The sequence below is a fragment of the Alexandromys fortis genome, unplaced genomic scaffold, assembly GCF_014885135.2.
Source record: "Alexandromys fortis isolate MF-2015 unplaced genomic scaffold, M_Fortis_MF-2015_v1.1 scaffold_22, whole genome shotgun sequence".
NCBI lineage: Eukaryota > Metazoa > Chordata > Mammalia > Rodentia > Cricetidae > Alexandromys > Alexandromys fortis.
The window spans coordinates 9,144,619-9,165,982 of NW_026067900.1; the positions used below are offsets into that span (position 1 = coordinate 9,144,619).

The following is a 21,364-nucleotide window of genomic DNA, read 5'->3' on the forward strand; positions in this document are numbered from 1 at the left end:
TCCTAATCAACAACAAAAAAGTAATTACTTCATATTTTCTTCACGAGTACTTTAACACTAATAAATATTAAGAAATTAACTTTATAAGAAAGTATAAATTGGGATCTATATTTACTCTATAATATAAAATCTGTGGGCTTTTCTAAATTTACTTTTTGACTTCAGTCCTTTTCAAAATCCTAAATGGTCACTTTACATGAAGTAACAGGCTGATCTGACTCATATGGAAAAATATATAAGCCAGAATTAGCCATATAGAAATCTAAACAAGTCAGAACAGCCATATCACCTTGAGAAGCAACAACACCAGAGAACTTACACGTGACCATTTGAAGATTTAATATGAGCCTACTATAATTAAGTTAGTATTGTGTAGAAGAAAAGATATTTAGATCAATGAAATAGATCTTTAAGTAAACTCTTATACTTGGGCAATTGATTTATCTACAAGGATACAAAGACAATTAATTCAATTGAGAAAGATCAGTAGATAACTAGACAATCACGTGCAAAAACCCATGAAGTTGGATACCCCTCCTCCATCACAAGTATTAATTCAAAACAAACCAGAAAGCTGGGCATAAAGGCTCATACTTGAAGACATGAATACTGATTACATGAATACAAGGTTTCTTTGGGGCATGATGAGGACTAAGGATTGTGGGGGATTGTTGAACAGTTCTATGAATATGATCAACATTACTGAATTACCTACTTAAATGGGAAGATTTTTATGGCACAGGAATTTTCTTTAACATAATCTTATTAATAAAACATGAGTTTTGGATACTATTTTATTTTTAATTACGTGTGTGTGTGAGAGAGAGTGTGTTTGTGGCAATGTACATCTGAATGCAAGTGCTCTCTACCTGACTAACTTTAATTTTCTTGTTAAACAAAATCCAGACTGGAATTTTAAAACTGAAATTAATTTTTTACACTGTAGCAAAATATAAACAATGACTACACCAGGAAAGATAATCTCTGGAACAAGTATGAAATGATACAGTCCTACCTCCAAATGAAACAAAACAAATAAAATGGGAGTTTAAGTCTTTGATACTTCAGACACCAAAACCTATACACAAAGCTGCTATAAAGAAATCTAACTACATCTTTCTGACTTACTCAAGAGTCAAAAAGTCTTCCAAAGAAGTCATATACTCAACAAGATGTGGGAAGTCTCTTTTAGAATAATGGAGAATACAACAAGATTTCTGGAAAACGGAGGCAACTGCCAAGTGAGTTGAAATGTATTTAATAAGACATTCATTTAAGACACTTGTAGGAAACAAAAAAAAAGTGGAGTATATGGTATTCTTGGGAAGAAACCCAAGAATATTACATTCTCAGAGTTAGAATAAAAAAAGAGAACAATGAAGCAGAGAGGCTCTACTCCAAGGACTAAGAGGGAGAATAAGAATGTTCCCCAAGGGATGGGAGGGGCCCATCCTTGATGAGTCAGAGTTCAAACAATCCAATGGAAAATATCCATCTGTAACAAGGAGACTACAATCATGGCACGGAAATAATGGACATAGGAAAAACCAGTCCAGATAAGAGTGAAGCATGGCATGAGCAAAACGGAGGATTCACACAACAAAGAAACATGAAAGACAGGAATATTAAAGGCTGGGCACAAACTCACAGGACAGCTCCATGCCTTACTTAATTCTGAGACAGTTGATGACATGTAGAAGTGTGATGGGAAATACTTAGTCACTTAGCCAAAGTCAGCACTGTGCATGTCCATCACTTTTAGAAAGAGCTAGACAAATAAATACTCTCCTTCATCCTTGTCTATGTCCAGCTACCCATTTTGCAATTTTATCTTTGTGTGTGTTGAGAGACAGTCTCATGTAGCCCAGGCTGGCCTCATACCTGATTCTCTTGCTTCTACTTCCTCAGTGTCAGGATTACAGATTACAGCACCACACCCAGTTTATGCAGTGTTGGGGATTGAGCCCAGGGTTTCTTACATGACAGGCAAGCTTCTAAAAACTAAGCTATATCCTCATCAATATTCTGCAAATGTTTAAAGAGGCAAAAGCTCTTTTCATACTTTAATGTAATATCTATAAGCAAAAGAAATAAACACAATTTTTAAACATTTAGAATCATAAAGAAGTTATTTGTATTAATCTGTTAAGATTACTTAATATCATCCTAGTATTCCTAAAGAAGCTTGTTAGAGTTAGATGCAGATATATAAATGTATGCTGTAGGTCTACCTACAAAAAATGCACTGAAAGGGTTGGAGATGTAGCTCAGTAGTGGAATATTCTCGTTTATCGTGCAAACACTCTTGGGCTTAATCCAGAGGTTCTCAACATGTGGGCTGTGACCCTTTGGGGTCAAATAACCTTTTCACAGGGGTTCCTAAAACCATCAGAGGCTGGGCGGTGGTGGCACATGCTTTTAATCCCAGCACTTGTGAGGCAGAGGCAGGTGGATCTCTGTGAGTTTGAGGCTAGCCTGGTCTACAAGAGCTAATGATCGGTCAGCTAAGGCTGTTACACAGAGAAACTCTGTCTGAGGGGGAGCTGGGAACAGAAAAAAAAAAAAAAAGACCATCAGAAAACATATTTACATTATGATTCATAACAGTAGTAAAATCACAGTTATGAAGTTGCAACAACAAAAATAATTTTATGGTTGGGGTCACCATAACATGTATTAAAGGGTCACAGCGTTAGGAAAGTTGAGAACCACTGTAATCCCAGAACTCAGGAGGCAGAGGAAGGCGGATCTCTGTGAGTTCGAGGCCAGCCTGGTCTACAAGAGCTAGTTTCCAGGACTGGCTCCAAAGCTACAGAGAAACCTTGTCTCGAAAAACCAAATCAACAACAACAATAAAAAACCCAAAACCAACCAACCAAATAAACCCAAAGAACAAAAAACCCACTACCACAATTCTTCCCTACACGTTGTCTTACAAGGATGCTGGATAATTTTAAGAAGAGCTTTCACTGGCCAGAGAGATGGTTCAGTGATGCCTTCCACCAAGTCTAATGATCTGAGTTCAATTACTGGAATCCACAAAGTAGAAAGAAAAAACCCACTCCCTCACGTTGTTCTCTCACCTCTACATGGACATGGACATGCCACCCACCCACCCACATATATCCACACATATAGACAGATCATAGATGAGAGAACGCAGTAATAAGGAAAAAAACAAATTTGGTGCTGGAGATGGTTCAGTGGTTAGAAGCACTTCCTGTTCTTCCAAAGGACCCAAGTCTCAGCACCCATATAGAGTGGCTCAAAATGTAGTTACATAACTTCCTCTCCTGGTCTTACAGGAACCGTTATACATGGGTGCATAAAACATACACAGATACAAGCACATATACATATTTTAAAAAAGAAACCCTCAAATTAAAAAACAAACTGCTTTTACTATATCAAGCAATCTACTTAATGTACAGAATTATACCTTATATGCTCATGCATTTGGTTCTTGTTTTATGTACTCTAATTTTACTTTAAAAATATTTATTTTTAATTATGTATTTGGGGGGAGTGATATGTACAAGTGAGTGCAGTTCCCCTCAGAGGCCAGAAGAGGGCGGTGGAGTCTTTGGAGCTAGAGCTACAGGAAGTTGTCAGTTGTACAACAAGGGTACTGGGAACTGAATACAGGTCCTCTGCAACAGCAGAAAGAGGTCTTAACCACTGAACCATCTCTCCAGCCTTCAGTAACTTCTATGATATAACCTGCATACAAGCTAAGTCATCTTGCAGAACTTTCTATCTAGTTGGACTTTAAAGTGAAAGTCTACTACCTGTCCTTAGTCCCCATTTCCTGTTTCTTCATGTATGCCCCACTTCTAAGTTATTTATGCTAGCCACTGCTTCTTGAGCTGTAACTTTAGCTGGTAAACTTTTCATGCTGAAAAGTAAAGTTTAATCTAAGCCACATCTTCATGTGTTGGTTGTTCTTGCTAACTGATTAAGGAAGATGAATATAAAGGCATGAATGAATTATATACTACAATATGAAAGAGTTAAAACTAGAAAAATTTCCTCAAAGTTACCACAGGAAACATTAACAAACAAAATTATGATGTATTAAGGAAGACAGCTAAGGAAGGGTATCTTTTAAAAAGCATGCATTATTTTATGGAATTTTACTCTAAAGACTTTGACAAGTTAGGGAAGAATATTTTTTTTGTCACAGCTTACACTGCAATAAATTAGAGGTTTTAAATTTGCTTCAACAACTTGTAATGTGAAGTAATGTTATACAAAGTCTCTGTGTAATAAAACCTCACTAATGAATAATTAAGACAAAAATCTCACTGGATAAGCTGATAAAATGTGTCTAAACCACCCAACAATTTTTAAGGCTGACTGACAGTTGTATCTTTAAAGGCTGCTGATTATGTACATCCAAAAACAATTTTCTCCGTGGGTATCCATTATAAAAAGAACCCAAAGCTGCTGAATGACAACATATGATCAAACTCACCTTTCTTCTCTCCAGTGTAGGGCACATAGTCTTCCCGGTCTTTATGCTCCAATGCTTCCTTCTCTAGATAAGAAAGGAGACGTTCTCTATCGAAGGGCCCTGTGGCAGACTTTGATGTCTGGTTCTTTTGCCGAAACCCTGCAGGCAGAAGGGCATTCTGCCAAAGAGAATAAATCAGCCATTACGATCAGCAAACCACCAAGAACGCCAACACCACATGCCCCTATAGATTTCCCATGTAAGAAAGATCAAGAAACTAGCATGACATCGGCATCGAACACCTCCTTGCAGGACTTTGGGATAGCTGTGTGAGATGCATCACAAAAGTTTTTTATTTAAAATGGATCTACTGATTTTGGGTGTGGGGGAGTGTATGTGCTATGGCACGTATATAGAGATCAGAGGACAACTTTTGGGAGTTGGTCCCCTCTTTCCACTGGAATCTACATAGGTTGTCAGACTCACTGGTAACTGCCTATACTGCTGCCCCATCTGACTGGCCCACAAGCAATTTTTTTTTTTTTTTTTGAGACAGGGTTTCTCTGTAGTCCTGGCTGTTCTGGAACTCGCTCTATAGGCCACACTGACCTTGAATTCACAAGATCTGCCTGCCTCTTCCTCTCAAAATGCATGTGCCACTACTGCCTGGCAAGTCTAATTTTTTTTAAAAGTAGGTAGAATTCATTTACATTACTATTAAAAATAGGCAAGTACATATTTTCTTCAGATAGTATCCCACTGGGAGGAAACACCCATTAGCATGTTGTTTTTTTGAAACAAGCTCTTGATATATCACCATGATTGGCTTGGAATTCACAATGTGTTTCATGCTGGCCACAAACCTGCCATGATCATTCTTGCTGCATCCTTCCAAGTACTGGGATTATCGAAAGGGCCATTTTGCCTAACTTCACCCTTTAATTTTTAAGTATCCATGAATTATTATTTTTACAGGGATGGTTTTTAAATTTATGTTGACACTTATACTTGAGTTAATATTTTTATTTTTCTCCGAGGACTATTAAGGAAAAGCTTTCCTGGCTTGGCCTAGTAGCACATGCCTGTGTTCTAGCTCTTGGGGAGCTGAAGCAGGACAATAGAAGGGTCAATGTCCAAACAACAGCAAAGATAATTTTCTTAATTCTTAATAAATGACCAGTAAACAAGTACATAAGCTAATTCTATCACAAAAGAACTGCAAAGTACTATGTGTTATTCCTTCTAATGAGTTCCATTTGATCACAGAGCTCTTATCCAGATAAAAAACATACACAGTCCAACATCAAGACTGTTTAGTTGATTAAAATCTAGCACATTTCATTGTGTATGTGTCTATATGTAGACAGGAGCGTTAGTGTATGCTAGTTACAATTACTGTCATTGCTATGCATGCCTAATGGCACCCTGAGTCCTCTGCTGCCCACACAGCACAGCCTTGAGCACATGGGTTGACTAGAAGTAGAAAGGGGAGGAATGGTTGAAGTTGAAGTTGAATTTGTATTAAGGCCAGGAATAACAGAGAGACAAGAAAGACAAAGTGACCATCATTCTGCTTGTCAAAGGTCAGCCTCAACCAGGTATGGGGGTGCATATCTGTACTCTCAGAACTTGGTGGGAGAGACAGGAGGATCAGAAGGTCAAGTCAGGCCATTCTGGGTTATGGGAGATCCTGTCTTAAAAAAGACAAGGCAGGATGCCTTGCTTCATACTCCTGAGTATACCTTGCTCTACAATTGAGGCAGCCAGAGAAGGCAACATCTATTACTAATGGTGATATTCAACCTCACAGTTAGTATACATTTTCAAAAGGTGATTTTCCTATGAAGAATAATAGGAAATGATTACTTCATAACTAAAAATAACATGTTTACACTTGGACCATTTCCTGAACTCCACAACAGTTTTCATAAAATCTGTAATATAGTGATACTCATTACTTAGAAAGCTGATCTACAAGGGTGAACCTCAAAGATCTGTTCCTAATCCTGAACATTGTGTGTATTTACAATGAAAAAACTGTCTGTGGAACTATAAAGAACAAACATGAGATTTCTACCTTTGGATGCTGAAATCTGAGAAGAATGACAAAGAACCCACTCAGCCTGCAAGTCTATCCAGTTTTAGTTCCTAAAGATGGCAGTCATCACTTCCCCATCTCGAGTGTCATGACTTGGGTGCAAGCTCACTCTAATGTAACTGGCCTCAGGGCATCAGGTGCCCGGTCACATCCTTCCTTCACATCCCTCAACCTGTCAGCCCAGATTCAGCTCACACCCCCACTCTTAATACACTGGATTATTTCCTTCCTTGTTCTTGTCATACATTTCCTTCAACCATGACCTCAAATATGTGAAGTATGGAGATCACTTCCCCTGAAGGTTCTGCCCATCCTTTCCAGTCACCATTCCTAAGACTTCAGTATATGCCACCAAGAAACATTTTTCCTCATGTCTTATTCATAAATTACTGTCTGTGGTACCCATCATTCTTTTAACACAGTTTTATTATCTGATTCAAGTCTTGTTTTCCCCATTCCTACTAGCCTGCATCCTGGGGGCAAAAATTACATTGGGTTTGTTCACTCTTGCATTTCCTGAGAGTAGCATACTAACCAGGAACTGCAGGTTGTCCCCCAAACTGAATAAAGGTTTCAGAGCTGGGGAATGAAGCTTAGTAAAGAGCACACACCCTAGTGTAGGGAGCGGAGGAAGTCCCAAGTGAGGGAAGCCTTGAGTCAATGTGGGTTGTTGACATAGCCATGGTCATGTCAAGGACCCCATAGTCTTAGACCCAGGGAGAAAATGGTGAGCCCTTCTTCTTGGGAGTGGGGCTCTGAAGGAAATGGCGAAACCTTCCCTTCTGGGTCATGTGTAGATGTAGACAGGATGTGCAAAAATGTCCACCATAGTTTTTTCTCCCTAGATATTCACAGCCTGAAGACTGCTTCCCAATGGAGATTGCTCCTGAGGCAAGGGGCTGTTAAACATTCTGTAAAACACAGGACAGGCACGCACAAAAGTCATTGGTCCAGCTGAAAACACCAGGCTAGACAGTCTCTTACATGCTTTCTAGTTCTTAAACCATTTGATTTAAATTGGTCTCATTGACTAACTGCCAAATATATTGCTGACAGCTCTGCTCTCCTGAGTAATCCCTCAGACTTAGGTATGAGGAGTTTTCCTTGTAATAGTAATTATGGTCAAAGGACTTGCCCTATGGTATGGACACACCACTTAGCAACAAGAACAATTTTATAAAGCACATTTTAGGGTGCTTTAGGCCCTAATATCCAGTACCTCTCCTCTCCCTAAAAGCTCATATAACTCAATTATTAAAGGGCATATAAAACTACTTCCTTTTAAGAAATAAGGTAGGTAAAGTGTGGCAAATAACCACTACCTTGTGGTTCTTCCTGCTACCCACTCCTCCTTGAATCACACTTCAAAGGTAAAGGATTCCACATTAGCTTTGTGTAGCATATAAGACAAGTAACAACCACTTGGCAAATACAGACAAGTGTACATCTACAATGTCCCTGACTTAATAACAGTTCAACTCTAAGATGGTATAGAAGTGCCCCACAAAATCATTTCAATTTTCATTTTCAGTATAGCATACAACTTACATGATATATTCAATACTTTATTAAAAATTAGGCTTTACATTAGATGATTTTGTCCAAATGTAGGCTTATTTAAGTGTTCTGAGCATATTTAAGAGAGGCTAGACAAAGTTATGATGTTAGTTGGCTAGGGATATTAAATGCACTTTAATGTATAGTATTTGCAACCTAGGATATGTTTATCAGGCAGATAAGAACATTGTTAAGAAACATCTGTGTTCAGATCTACATTTTCCAATGCTAAAAAATTTATACCACTTGGTCAACATTTCTCAAGAACCACTGTAATTAGGTTTAAACCATTAAGAAAATTTTAGAGGCACAGTATACTAGCACCAGCCTTGTACAGAAACTCTGAAGAGAAACAGATTATTATAGACTAAAGAGCTAATTAGCTATTACTACTTTCAATTGCACAGAGGCAAGATTGTAGTAGAGAAAAAAAATTGTGTAAATGTTTAATGATAGTTTAGAATGTCTGTGCCATAAGACATGGAGGGAGATGTGGGGACCTGAAGAAGAAAAATGCCAGTTCATTTGGACCAAATGGGTGAAGGGTACAGGGCGAGCCACGAGAAAGCAAGCTGGCAGTCTGAAAAGCTATTGCATTTCTCTTCTCCTGCTAGCACCAACCTCGGGGTCGAGATCATCCAGGACAGTTTCAAGCTGCTTCAGCTCTGTTTCTGACAGATTGCCAAGGAGCTCATCTTCATCCAGGTCCTTATACTCCCCTAAGTCCTTCCGGAACGGTAGTGCCATGGCTCGCAACGTAGGAAGTCACGTGATTGGTCTACTTCTTATAGCTGTGGAGGGAAGAAACAACCATTTAAACGTAAGTTTTATCTAGTTGCATCTATGGTTGGGGAAAGGGAAATGCCATGTCCATCGTCATACGTTCTTCATCATATCATCACTACTCTTCCCTTCAGATAATTCATGCCTTCACTAGTTTGTCTCTGTAGAGAAATAATCAATGGAAATGGGAAGTATGAAAATCAATAAAATAAGTGCTTAATAGAATTACAATTTCTGATAACCGAATTTCAGTGGCAATAGGAAATAATTTTTGCCAGAAATAATTTCTATCAGTGATGTCAAATTATCCTAATGGATAACATTTGTTTTACTACAAACTGTTTAGGAGAGCAGTGGGACACAATATCAACATAAGAAAATAGCAACATGTACCTAACGGGAAGGAGTAGTCTCTTGTTTCTGGGAAATTTTTTTTTTTTAAATGTGTTTTCAAAAACATTATTTTAGGAGCTGGAAAGGATGGCTCAGCAGTTAAGAATACTTCCTGTAGAGGGTTTGTGCTCAGTTCCCAGCATCCACATGAGGTGGCTCAAAACTGCCTGTGCTCCAGAGGACCTGGTACTCTCTTCTGGCCTCCAAGGGTACTGGCACACATGTGATACACATACATAATGCAGATACTCACAGGCATACAGAAAATAAAAACAAAGGAATCTTCTTAAAACATATTTTAAAAGGAAAATATTATTTTGTTATTATTAGACTGTTTCTTTAAGACTTTCTTTTTTCTTTCTTTCCTTCCTTCCTTTCTTTTTTATTTTTTTAAGATAAGGTCTCACAATACAGCCCAGGCTAACCAGGAACTCACTACATAGAACAAGCTAGCCTTGAAATCAAGGTGAGCCTTCTCATTGGCCTCCTGAGTACTTCTTTAGTCCCAGCACTCGGGAGGCAGAGGCAGGCAAATCTCTGAGTCCGAGGTCAGCCTGGTCTACGAGAGCTAGTTCCAGGACAGGCTCCAAAGCTACAGAGAAACCCTTTCTCGAAAAAATAAACAAACCAACAAATTCTTTTTTTTTAAATTGATTTTTATTGAGCTCTAAATTTTTCTCTGCTCCCCTGCTTGCCTCTCCCCTCCCCTTCAACCCTTTCCCATGGTCTTCATGCTCCCAATTTACTCAAGAGATCTTGTCTTTTTGTACTTCCCATGTAGATTAGATACATGTACTCCTCTCTTAGGGCCCTCATTGTTGTCTAGGTTCTCTAGGATTGTGATTTGTAGGTTGGTTTTCTTTGCTTTATGTTTAAAAGCCACTTATGGGGGCTGGAGAGATGGCTCAGAGGTTAAGAGCACTGGCTGATCTTCCAGAGGTCCTGAGTTCAATTCCCAGCAACCACATGGTGGCTCACAGTCATCTATAATGAGATCTGGTGCCCTCTTCTAGCCTGCAGGCACACATTGAAGGAATGTTGTATACATAATAAATAAATAAATTTAAAAACCACTTATGAGTGAGTACATGTGATAACTGTCTTTCTGGGTCTGGGTTACCTCACTCAAAATCCAAAAATGGATTAGAGATCCATCCATTTGCCTGCAAGTTTCAAGATGTCATTATTTTTTTCTGCTATGTAGTACTCCACTGTATAAATGTACCATATTTTCCTTATCCATTCTTCAGTTGAGGGGCATTTAGGTTCTTTCCAGATTTGGGCTATGACAAACAACGCTGCTATGAATATAGTTGAGTACATGTCCTTGTGTGCACGATTGAGTATCCTTTGAATATATACCCAAAACTGGTATATATCCTCCTGAAACTGAAAAGCTTCTGTAAAACAAAGGACACAGTCAACAAGATAAAACGACAGCCTACAGAATGGGAAAAGATCTTCACCAACCCCACATCAGACAGAGGTCTGATCTCCAAAATATACAAAGAACTCAAGAAATTGGTCACCAAAAGAAAAAATAATCAAAAAAAAAATGGAGTACAGACCTAAACGGAGAACTCTCAACAGAGGAATCTAAAATGGCTGAAAGACACTTAAGAAAATGCTCAACATCCTTAGTCATCAGAGAAAAGCATATCAAAACAACTCTGAGATTCTATCTTATACCTGTAAGAATGGCCAAGATCAAAAACACAGATGACAGTTCATACTGGAGAGGATGTGGGATAAGGGAACACTTCTCCCTTGCTTGTGGGAGTGCAAACTACTTTGGAAATCAGTATGGCGATTTCTCAGAAAATTAGGAAACAACCTTTCTCAAGACCCAGCAATACCTCTTTTGGGTATATACCGAAAGGATGCTCAATTGTGCCATAAGGACATGTGATCAACTATGTTCATAGCAGCATTATTTGTTGTAGCCAAAACCTGGACAACCTAAATACCCCTTGACCGAAGAATGGATAAAAAAAAATGTGGTACATTTACACAATGGAGTACTACACAGTGGAAAAAAATAATGACATCTTGAAATTTGCAGGCAAATGGATGGATCTATAAAATAGACCCAGAAAGACAAATATAATATGTATTCACTCATAAGTGGCTTTTAGACATTAGACAAAGAAAACCAGCCAACAACTCACAATCCCAGAGAACCTAGACAACAAAGAGGACCCCAAGGGAGACATACATGGATCTAATCTACATGAGAAGTAGAAAAAGACAAGATCTCCTGAGTAAATTGGGAGTGTGAGCATCATGGGAAAAGGTTGAAGGGGAAGGGGAAAGAAGGGAGGAGAGAGGAGAAAAATATATAGTTCAATAAAATCAATTAAAAAGAAGGTAATCCTGACCAAAAAAAAAAAAAAATGAACACCCACAAACACACTGAGCACTGAGACATTCCCAGTACCTCAGTCACCTTAGATGTATCTCTCCTCCAAAGGAGATAGTTAGTATACTGAATTATCAATGATTTTTTTGCTCCCTAGAGTTTGCATGTATAAATCCTTAGCAGTTTTTGGTTTTCCCTTATATTATACCTTATATAAATAAGTCCTCTTAGGATTGACTTTCTTTTTTTCATTTACCACTGTTTGGGGTTGATGCTTAGAGTTATACTTATTTCAATCTCATGTCAACATACTATCCCTTCCTCTGAACATCTAAGCTCTACTTCTTTGTTATGATAAATAATTACTTATTTCCTGGTACAGATGTACAATTCCTCTTTGGCTCAAATCTAGGAATGAAATTGCTGGGGAAAGGGAATGCTTGCTTATTGTGGTGGTTTGAAAAAAATGGCTACCCAAAGGAGTGGCAGTATTAGGGAGGTGTGTCCTTATTGGAGTAGGTGTGATCTTGTTGGAGAAAGTGTGTCACTGTGGAGGTCTCATACATGCTCAAGCCATGTTCAGTGTGACAGACCACTTCCCAATGCCTGCAGGTAATGCAGAATTCTCAGTTCCTTCTCCAGCACCATGTCTGCCTGCACACCACCATGTCCCACCATGATGATAATGGACCGAACCTCTGAACTGTAAGCCCCCCCAATTAAATGTTTTCTTTTATAAGAGTTGCCATGGTCATGGTGTCTCTTCACAATAGAAACCCTAACTAAGACACTTATACTCACTCAACTTTATTAGGTAATATTAAACTATGTTCAAAGTGACTATGCCAATTTACATTTCTAAAAGATTCCATACATGACAATTCATGTTGTTCCTCTTCTTTGTTTATGTTTAGTATGATCAGAACTTTAATTTTTGGCATTCTGGAATATGTACAACGGTATTTCACTATGGCTTTAATGTACATTTTGTTAAATTATGACAAGGTTATGCATTGTTTTACATGTTCATTTACCAATGGCATTCCTATTTCTTTGGATAACCTATTGCTCATTTTTACAAAACACATCACCTTTCCTGTGTGTGGTATCTGGGCTTGTTAGTATGGATGCAAACCCATTTGCAGGTATGCATGCACATGCATGTCAAGGCCAAAGGTTGATGTGGGGTATGTTTCCATCTTTTTATTTATGGGACAGTCTCAAAACAAAACAAAACCTGGACCCTACTGAAGTTCAATAATTCACCTACACTGGCTGGCCAGTGAGCTTCAGGGATACATCTGTCTTTCCAAGCAGTGGGTGTAGGAGGATATTTACAGGCACTCGCCACAATCCCACCTTTTTCTGTGTGTTCTAGGAATCTGAACTCAGATCTTCATGCTGCGATGGGGCAGGCACTTTACCTTCTCAGCCACCTCCCTAGTCTAGTGACCTAATTTTTTTTAAAGAAGTCTTTAATTTAGCTAGATATTAATCTTTGTTATCAAGTTAAATTTAATTTAACTTTTGTTTTCCATATTCTGATCAATTTTCCATCCCCTATCTCATTCCAGTTCTTCTCCATCCATCCAACTCCACACCGGCTTCCTCTCTTTAGAAAACAAATGAGCAAATAAAAAAGCAAACAAACTAGAAAGATGATAATGAAGAGGAAAAAGCAGTAGGGCAATGGTGGCGCACGCCTTTAATCCCAGCACTCAGGAAGCAGAGGCAGGCAAGGCCTTGGTCTACAGAACTAGTTCCAGGACAGCCAGGGCTACACAGAAACACCCCCGTCTTGTGGGGGTAATGGTGGGAACAAATCAAAACCAAAAAGCAAACTAAACAAAACCAAAAAAGCAAAAAAGAGGAAAAAACACAAGAAACCCATAAAAACACAAAATCAGGAACTAACACATACAAGCAAAAGACCAGCAATATTGAAACAAAACAAACAAAAATACCCAAACAAAGCAACATGAGATAAAACAAAAAAAGAAAACAATAAAAACCCTACAAAAAAAAAAAAAAAAAAAAAAAAAAAAGACGCCACTGAGTTCATTTTGTGTTGGTCTTCTACTCCTTGGCCCAGAGTCTACCCTCAAGTGTGGTTTGTGTACCCAGTGAAACTCCATTGTAGAAAACTGGTTTTTCCTTTGCAAGTGGTTGTCAATTTGGAGACAGCTTCTTATTAGTTAGGAACGAGAGCTTCTGTCCACTTCTCCCTCTTAGCTCTGGCATCCAGGCTGTGGAACCTGCGCATGCTGCCACAGTCTCTGTGAGTTCATACATGAGTCAGTCCTGTTGTGTCTAGAAGACACTGTTTCCTTGGTGTCATCCACCCCCTCTGGCTCTTACAACTTTTCCGCCTCCTCTTCTGCATAGCTCCCTTAGCCCCGAGGGGAAGGATTTAATGAAGATATTTAGGACTGAGTGTTCCAAAGCCTCTCACCCTCTGCACGTGGACCAGCTGTGTATCTCTGTATTAGTTCCCATCTACTGGAAGAACCTTCTCTGATGATGGCTGAGCAAGACACTGACCAATGATTGCTGGCTAGTTTTATGTCAACTTGGCAAAGGCTAGAGTCATCTGAAAGGAGGGATCCTCAATTGAGAAAAATACCTCCCTAAGATGCAGCTGTAGGGCATTTTCTTTATTGGTGATTAATGGAGGAAGGCCCAGCCCACTGTGGATGGCGCCAACCCTGGACCAGTGGGACTAGGTTCTATAAAAAGCAGGCTGAGCAAGCCATCATGAGCAAGCCAGTAAGTGGCCTTCCTCTACAGCCTCCATAAGCTCCTGCCTCCATTTTCTTGTCCTTATGTGGGATGTCCTTCTGTATATGTGTTGCTTTACTGGTTGATGAATAAAGTTGCTTTGGCCTAAATGGCAGAATAAAGTCAGACAGGAAATCCAAACAGAGATATATAGACACCATGTAGCTGCCAAAGGAAAAGGACATACTTAGGAACCTTAGAGGAAGGCCACGGTCTCATGGCAATACACAGATTGATAGGAATGGGTTAATTTAAGATTTTAAGAGCTAGGTAGAAATATGCTAGAATCATTGGCCAAACAGTGTTGTAGTTTCTGTATGATTATTCAGGTCTCAGCAGTTGGAAAACAAATGAGTAGTCTCTGCTTACAAATGGCACCCAATGTTGCAAATGAAACTCTGGGTGATTACCCAGGTAGCCGGTTGTCTCTGTCATTTCTTGCACCTTCTGGAAGTTGCTTGATTGTACTTCCTATTTATTCAAGTAATATTATTTCCTTTTCAGGTCTTTCATGGGGTTAAAGACTAGATAGTCATAGATACTTTCCTCTTATGACTTAGCCAAGCCATTTCTAATATAAGATTTAGACTCCTTAGGCTAGGATTACTATTGAAACATTTAGCATATGTTTCTTGCTTGATGTTCATGTTGGTTGTCATTCTAATTTTTATACTTGATATTTGTTCTTATTGTATATAGTTTTATATTAGGCTTAGAACTCTCTTAGACAAAGGGGGAAGGTGCTGTGGGAACTCCTTCAGCCAATAGCCTAAGATACTGGCCCACTTTCAGCATGGTCTCATGTATTATAAATGCAGGTGTAAAAGTGTGCAGGGTAGAGGGGTGGCTGCTGGATTCAATTCCAGTTCCCTGAGGATGCAGGGGACTGTGGATCACTATTCTTTCTGTGAATTTACCCCCTAATAAATAAACCTTTGTTATACTCCATTCTTCTGTACCTCTTCTGTACCTCAACATTGTTCTGCTTAAGTTCCTATACTGACTTCCTTTCAGCAATGAACATTGATGTAGAAGTATAAGTCAAATAAAATCCTATCCTCTCCAAGTTGCTTTTGGTCATGGTGTTTCATCACAGCAATAGTAACCCTAACTAAGATATAGAGGTATAATAGAATGTCAGTTAGAGGTCATTTTATTGCTGTGTTCCTTTAGCAAAACAATAGTATTTGGTTTTCCCTTCGTCCCATGGCCTATCTATCTCAGATTCTTAGCCACCAAAGCTGTGTCAGTCTGAGTTCCATCTATCCCATGGAGTGCCCTTAGATCCAATCAGATAGTTTGAGTCATGGTCTCTTTCTTGATGCCATGGATGAAGCCAGCTGGTTCATGAGCTTTGGGTCTCCCATCTTAGTGAAATAGAGCTGAGATTACACACATGTGCTACCACGCCTGATTTTACATGAGTTCTGAAGATTCTAACTCAGACTTAATCTACTAAGCCATCTTCTCAGTTCTACTGAAGACTTTTTAATTGTAAACTAATGAATTATAATGGTTTATATTTGTAGGGCATAAAGCCTTTACTGAGACAACCGTGGAATCACACACAGTGAAAATAAATAATATAGAGGGACTTCTTTCACAACTGTCCATTTTGCAAAACCACAAAATCACAAGGAAGACATTGGCCTTGACATATTCAATTAATCTTACTCTGTTTCCCCAGTTTTACATGCAGTCCTATGCATGTGTTTGTTATAGTCTAGTTCTTCACCAGCACAAACCCATGCATTTCCCAGCACTGTCAAGATGCAGTTTCCACACACAGGATTCCTCACGCTGCCCTTTTATAGTCACACCCACCAACCTTTCCTACACCCAGGACTGGTGATCTGATCAGTTTCTAAAATTTTGGTTGTGGTGGCTCTTGCTTGTAATCCCAGCATTCCAGAAGCAGAAATTGGATGATTTCTACACACTTAGGGTCAGCTTAGTCTACATAGTTCTAGAGCATCCAGGGTTACATAGATTGTTTCAAAACAATAAAAAGAGAAGTTGGATCATAAATATCTTTGAAACTAGCTTTTATCATCAAATATAAATCCCCAGGAATTCATCCAAGTTACTTCATTGGTACTTTGTTCTCCACTATAGTTCATAGTAATATTGTATATGTACCATTAATATTCAACTGTTGATAGCCATCTGGAACGACTGCTTTCTTTCTTTCTTTCTTTCTTTCTTTCTTTCTTTCTTTCTTTCTTTCTTTCTTTCTTTCTTTCTTTCGTGTGTGTATGTGTGTGTGTGTGTGAGTTCTGGAAATCAAACATGAGGCCTTGTGCATGCTATCCAAGTACCCTATCACAAAACCATACCTCTAACACCCAATCCCACATGTTGACTATATAAATAAAGTGACTTTGAAGATTCATGTACATGTTTTTGTATGAACATAACTAACAGCATTAATTTATACTGTTTATGATATTTAACCATATTAAATTTCATAAAAAGAAAAACTAAATGATCTTACAGTGGTTTACAGGACTGAAAAGATTACCCCAAGCCCTCACTCACCCCCAACAATTCACCTCTTAACTCAAAAAGCTCCAGCAATTCTGATCTTATCGCCCTTCCTTCAGCAAACCAGGCGCACTTCTTCCCCAGTGCCTTTGTACCTAACTGCTCCTTTACCTTTAATACTCTATACTCAGGCAGCTAAATGACTTGTTCTCTTTCTTAGGTCTTTGTTTAAATGTCAGCTGATTGTTGAAAATTGTTCTTGATTACTTCTTACAAAACAGCAACCCTCACAGGTCCCTTACTGTTTTTTCCCCCTGTATTTCAGGCATTGCATAACATAATTACATATTTACATTGTGTACTATATATAATATATTTACATTGTATAGTATATTTGCTGCTTCATTGGCTATTCTATCACTGAATTTAACTATGGTCAGGCAAGGACTTTGTTATCCTTAACACCTAGAATAAAGCAAGACACACACTAAGAACTAAAATGCAGCAAATATAATTAACTCCAAAGTTGTAACTAATCCTCCCAAAGTCACTTAATACACAGTTATCAAGATTATTGAAATAGTAACCTTTTAACTTTACATGACAGTAATTTTTGGGTGTATCTCCTTCATTTATTTTTGACACTATGTATCCCAAGCTGGCTTAGAACTTGCTATGTAGTTCAGTCTAGTCTTTAACTCACAGAGATCTGCCTGCCTCTGCCTCACAAGGGCTGAGATTAAATAAAAATGAACACACCCAATTTGGAGGGACTTCTGTTGTTTGAGCAGGTATTACTATGTATCCCCTGGCTGGCCTGGAGCTCCCCACATCATTTTAAAATAGGAAGGCATTTAAAAAGTAAAAAGGGAGCCCGCAAGATGGGTGAGCTGGTAAAGGCATATGCCCCCAAACCTGACCACTGAGTTTGATTCCCTGAACGCACATGGTAGAAGAAAATCAGCTGAAAGTTGTCTTCTGACCTCACATGCATGTGTGTACCTTCCCCAACATATATACAAACTAAGACAAACAAAATCTTAGAAAAAAATTAAAAACATAGCCCAGTATGTTTTCCCACTGTTCCCGTCCAGCTGAGTTGTTAAAATTGAAATCTGTAGATCGCAGAAGCATAAGGAAAGTCTGAAGTTACTAGTTAGCCCAGCAAACTTGTTTAGGCCAGAACAAAGAAGAGATTTAATTAGACGCGGGTTACAGAGGTCAACCTTATAGCAGAAAGCTGCCAGATTATTCCAGTAACTATTATAAGAAAGCACTTTAACAGGTTACTCACACCACTTCAAAAGCAGCTTCAATTTGAACCTGAGAGACTCCGGGGCTCCCATGTGAGTAACATAACTTCCTATCCTGGCTCACTGCTGCAAACCAGCTCCCACCTTCCAGTGACCCCTACCATCTTCTTGGTGGAGTCATGACAACAGATGAGAAACAAGGTGAGACAGGAAGCCACCCTGAGAACCAAAGATGAAGCCAAAACAGGCACACCCTTAGCATGCTCAGTATCAGCGTCCAATGTTCATATTTTTCTTACCCCTGGTTAACTTTATAAGCCTCTACCAGTTACCCTATGAATAAAACAAAACAGTGCTCAGCCATCAATAAAATGGTGAACCTATTCCAAACGCATAGTGGAGTAATCTACGGGTTCATCAATCTAAGGGTTTATTTGTGTGTATTCCCATTTCTCTCAAAGGAAGTACAGCTATGACTAACTCATTCTTTTGAAAGAATGTTCTTAATCTACCAAGTTAATAGGCATTGAACTACTTATAAAAATTCTAAAACTAGGCTAGATCTATAAGAAACCACACTGAGAGTAAGCTGACTTTCATATAGTGAACAGAAGTAGTATGTTAGCTCAGTTCTATCCCTTCTGAGTTTCTTGGACTTAAAAACTTTTTTTTTCTTTATTTTGGGATGGAGCCTGAATTGTTAAATCCTCTCATTTTTCAACTTCACTTATTTATTAAAGGCCTACCCCGTTTTGTGTGTTATGGGAGAACTGGACTATCAGGACACGGACAGGAAAGGGCTGTGGGAATGAGAGGAAAGGTCTTGGAGAAATTACACAGAACAGAGTCTTCTCTCTCCCCACGTCAGAAATGTTTCTCAAACTAGACTTTAAAAGGTCACAAGGCTCCGAGATAAGGCACAAACAAGACTCAGACTTCCATACTCAACTGTTCCTTAAGGGTGAGTTAAGCACTGCCTTTCTTCCTTCCTTCCTTTCTTTCCTTCCTTCCTTCCTTCCTTCCTTCCTTCCTTCTTTCTTTCTTTTTCTTTTTGACATACTGTTGCCATCTCTGAATTCACAAAAGTGGTGACCAGCCAAGTTTGATCAAGCGGCAAAGCAAATTTGATTCTGCTTCTCCTCCTCCCCCGCAGGTAAGCAAAACCCCATCTCCTAGCAACACTTTGTCAACAATTATGCCACAGTAAAGATTAAGAAGTGTGTCACTGCTCATACGAAAACCTGTTCACAAAACAGTTTTCCCTTACGTGAAAACGGTACCAAGAAAAACTGTCTTCAACAAAAGGTGCTTGAGTGAGTATACAACTGTGATCAGCAATACTTGGAGGCTGGTTAACAGTTAGTAAGGCATCTGAATATTTAGAAGGAAAGATGTCCCATAAATTTTAGATAATTTAATCAGATAAGGTTTTTGGTAAATCATGGCAGAAAATACTTTCAGAGATTGCTAAAACCAAAATAAATCCACAAGATATGGCCATAAAAATATTCTTTGGGTATTTTTATATGATGATTTCCCAAATAAAGCTGGGTGTGGTGGTGCATACCAGTAATCTTAGCATTTTAAGGTCAGCTTCGACTGTATAAGGCACTGTCTCAAGCCAAAACAAAAACCATGAAGTTTCCCAGTCAGTGATTGTAAAACAAACACACTTTGTCTTTTGAGGGAGCAAAGAAAAAAGGCTTCATTATGTGGCTCTGGCTGACCTGCAATTAGCTACGTAGACCAGGCTAGCCCTCAGCTTAGAGTGATTCTCCTGTCTCTGCCTCCCAAATTCTCAGATTACAGGCATGTACCACAACACCTGGTGGGGAGTCTTGTTGATCTGTTTTTTGTTTTGTTTTAATTTTTGCTTTTTGAGACAAGGTCTCACATGGCCTGATCCTCCTGCCTCCACCTCCTAAATTCTGAGATTATAGGTATGCATACTATTACCTGTATTAATTGTAAGAAAATAGATGAACATGGCCAGAATGTTAAGCCACCCTGACACACACACACACACACACACACACAGAGAGAGAGAGAGAGAGAGAGAGAGAGAGAGAGAGAGAGAGAGAGAGAGAGAGAGAAGGAGAGAATAACACTCTAAAAAGAAAAGAAAGAAAGGGCCTACCAACTTCTGCTCTTGAACTAGGCTCAGCCAATCATCTATGGCCATAACCGGCTCTGTGGCTCTGAACAAGTCAATCATCATCTCTCAGTTTTCCTGCACCAGACAACAGTCAAGAGGTAGCACTGGTCTGGCAATCTATCCTCCCATGTTCATGGCAAACACTGAGAAGACCTTTTTACTACTGAGCCCAGGTTCTAAGATTGGTTCATGTCCCCAGATTTCAGGGGCTCACATCTTTCTAGATTTAAAGCATGATCTTAAACACCATTTAACTAAACCTTAAAAAAAGAAAAACATAATACTGACTTGCCCTTATCAGAGCCAAGATGAATAATATACGAGCAGAAAGGAAAACCATGAAAGCTGACTCATGCTAGGTAGACACAAAACTTTCACAAAAGTGACTCGAGCTCAGCTTCCTAAGCCCTGGGATTACAGCTCTGAGGAGTGAGCCACCACACTTAGCCACGACCTCTTACTAAGATAATTCAAGTTGCAGGCAGTATATTTGTTACTGCCCAGCCTGCTACTCCTTGCAGCATACTTGATAAACCTGTTTGTAACATGTTCAATAAACCTGTTTTTTTCCTCTTCGGTCGTAAGAGGAATTCGTTTACCGTCTACTGTGGCCACCTAACCCTTTTTCTCCTATGGGGAAAAAGACTGGGAGTGGTGGTTGCACACACCTGCAATCCCAGTACTGGGAAGGCAGAGGCAGGAGAATTGTCACCAGTCTGAAGAATAGCCATGCTATATATCCAGTTTCAAAGAGCCAGAACTATAGAGTGAGATTCTGTCTCAAGAAAGGATGCAGTGGCGAGAAAGGAAATTGGGATTTAAGAAAGGGACCTCTGGGAAACAGGTATCATTAAAGCTCAAATTTAATTTCAGGTCATATTCTAGGAAAGATTTATTATTTATTAACATCTGTCCCTTAAATTTGACATATTTTCTTTGGTACAAGAAAATTTCCCCCTAGTCTTTTGAGACAGATTCTCTGTAGCTCCAGCTGGCCAGAAATTCCAACATAACTAGGATGGCCTTGAACTCCTGACCCTTCTGCCTTTAC

At 39.0% G+C, this 21,364-nt stretch overlaps 1 protein-coding gene across 3 annotated transcripts in view; it reads right to left on the reverse strand.

Moving 5' to 3' along the window:
- Positions 1-21,364, reverse strand: part of Tmod3 (tropomodulin 3) — a 57,784-nt gene that overhangs the window by 24,445 nt on the left and 11,975 nt on the right. For all 3 annotated transcript variants that reach the window (XM_050127087.1, XM_050127105.1, XM_050127096.1), the window contains 2 exons: positions 8,730-8,899; positions 4,475-4,631 (listed from right to left, as the gene is read on the reverse strand). In XM_050127087.1, the coding sequence (XP_049983044.1) occupies positions 4,475-4,631; positions 8,730-8,855 (283 nt within the window). In that variant the 5' untranslated portion in view covers positions 8,856-8,899. The remainder of the gene's footprint in view (positions 1-4,474; positions 4,632-8,729; positions 8,900-21,364) is intronic.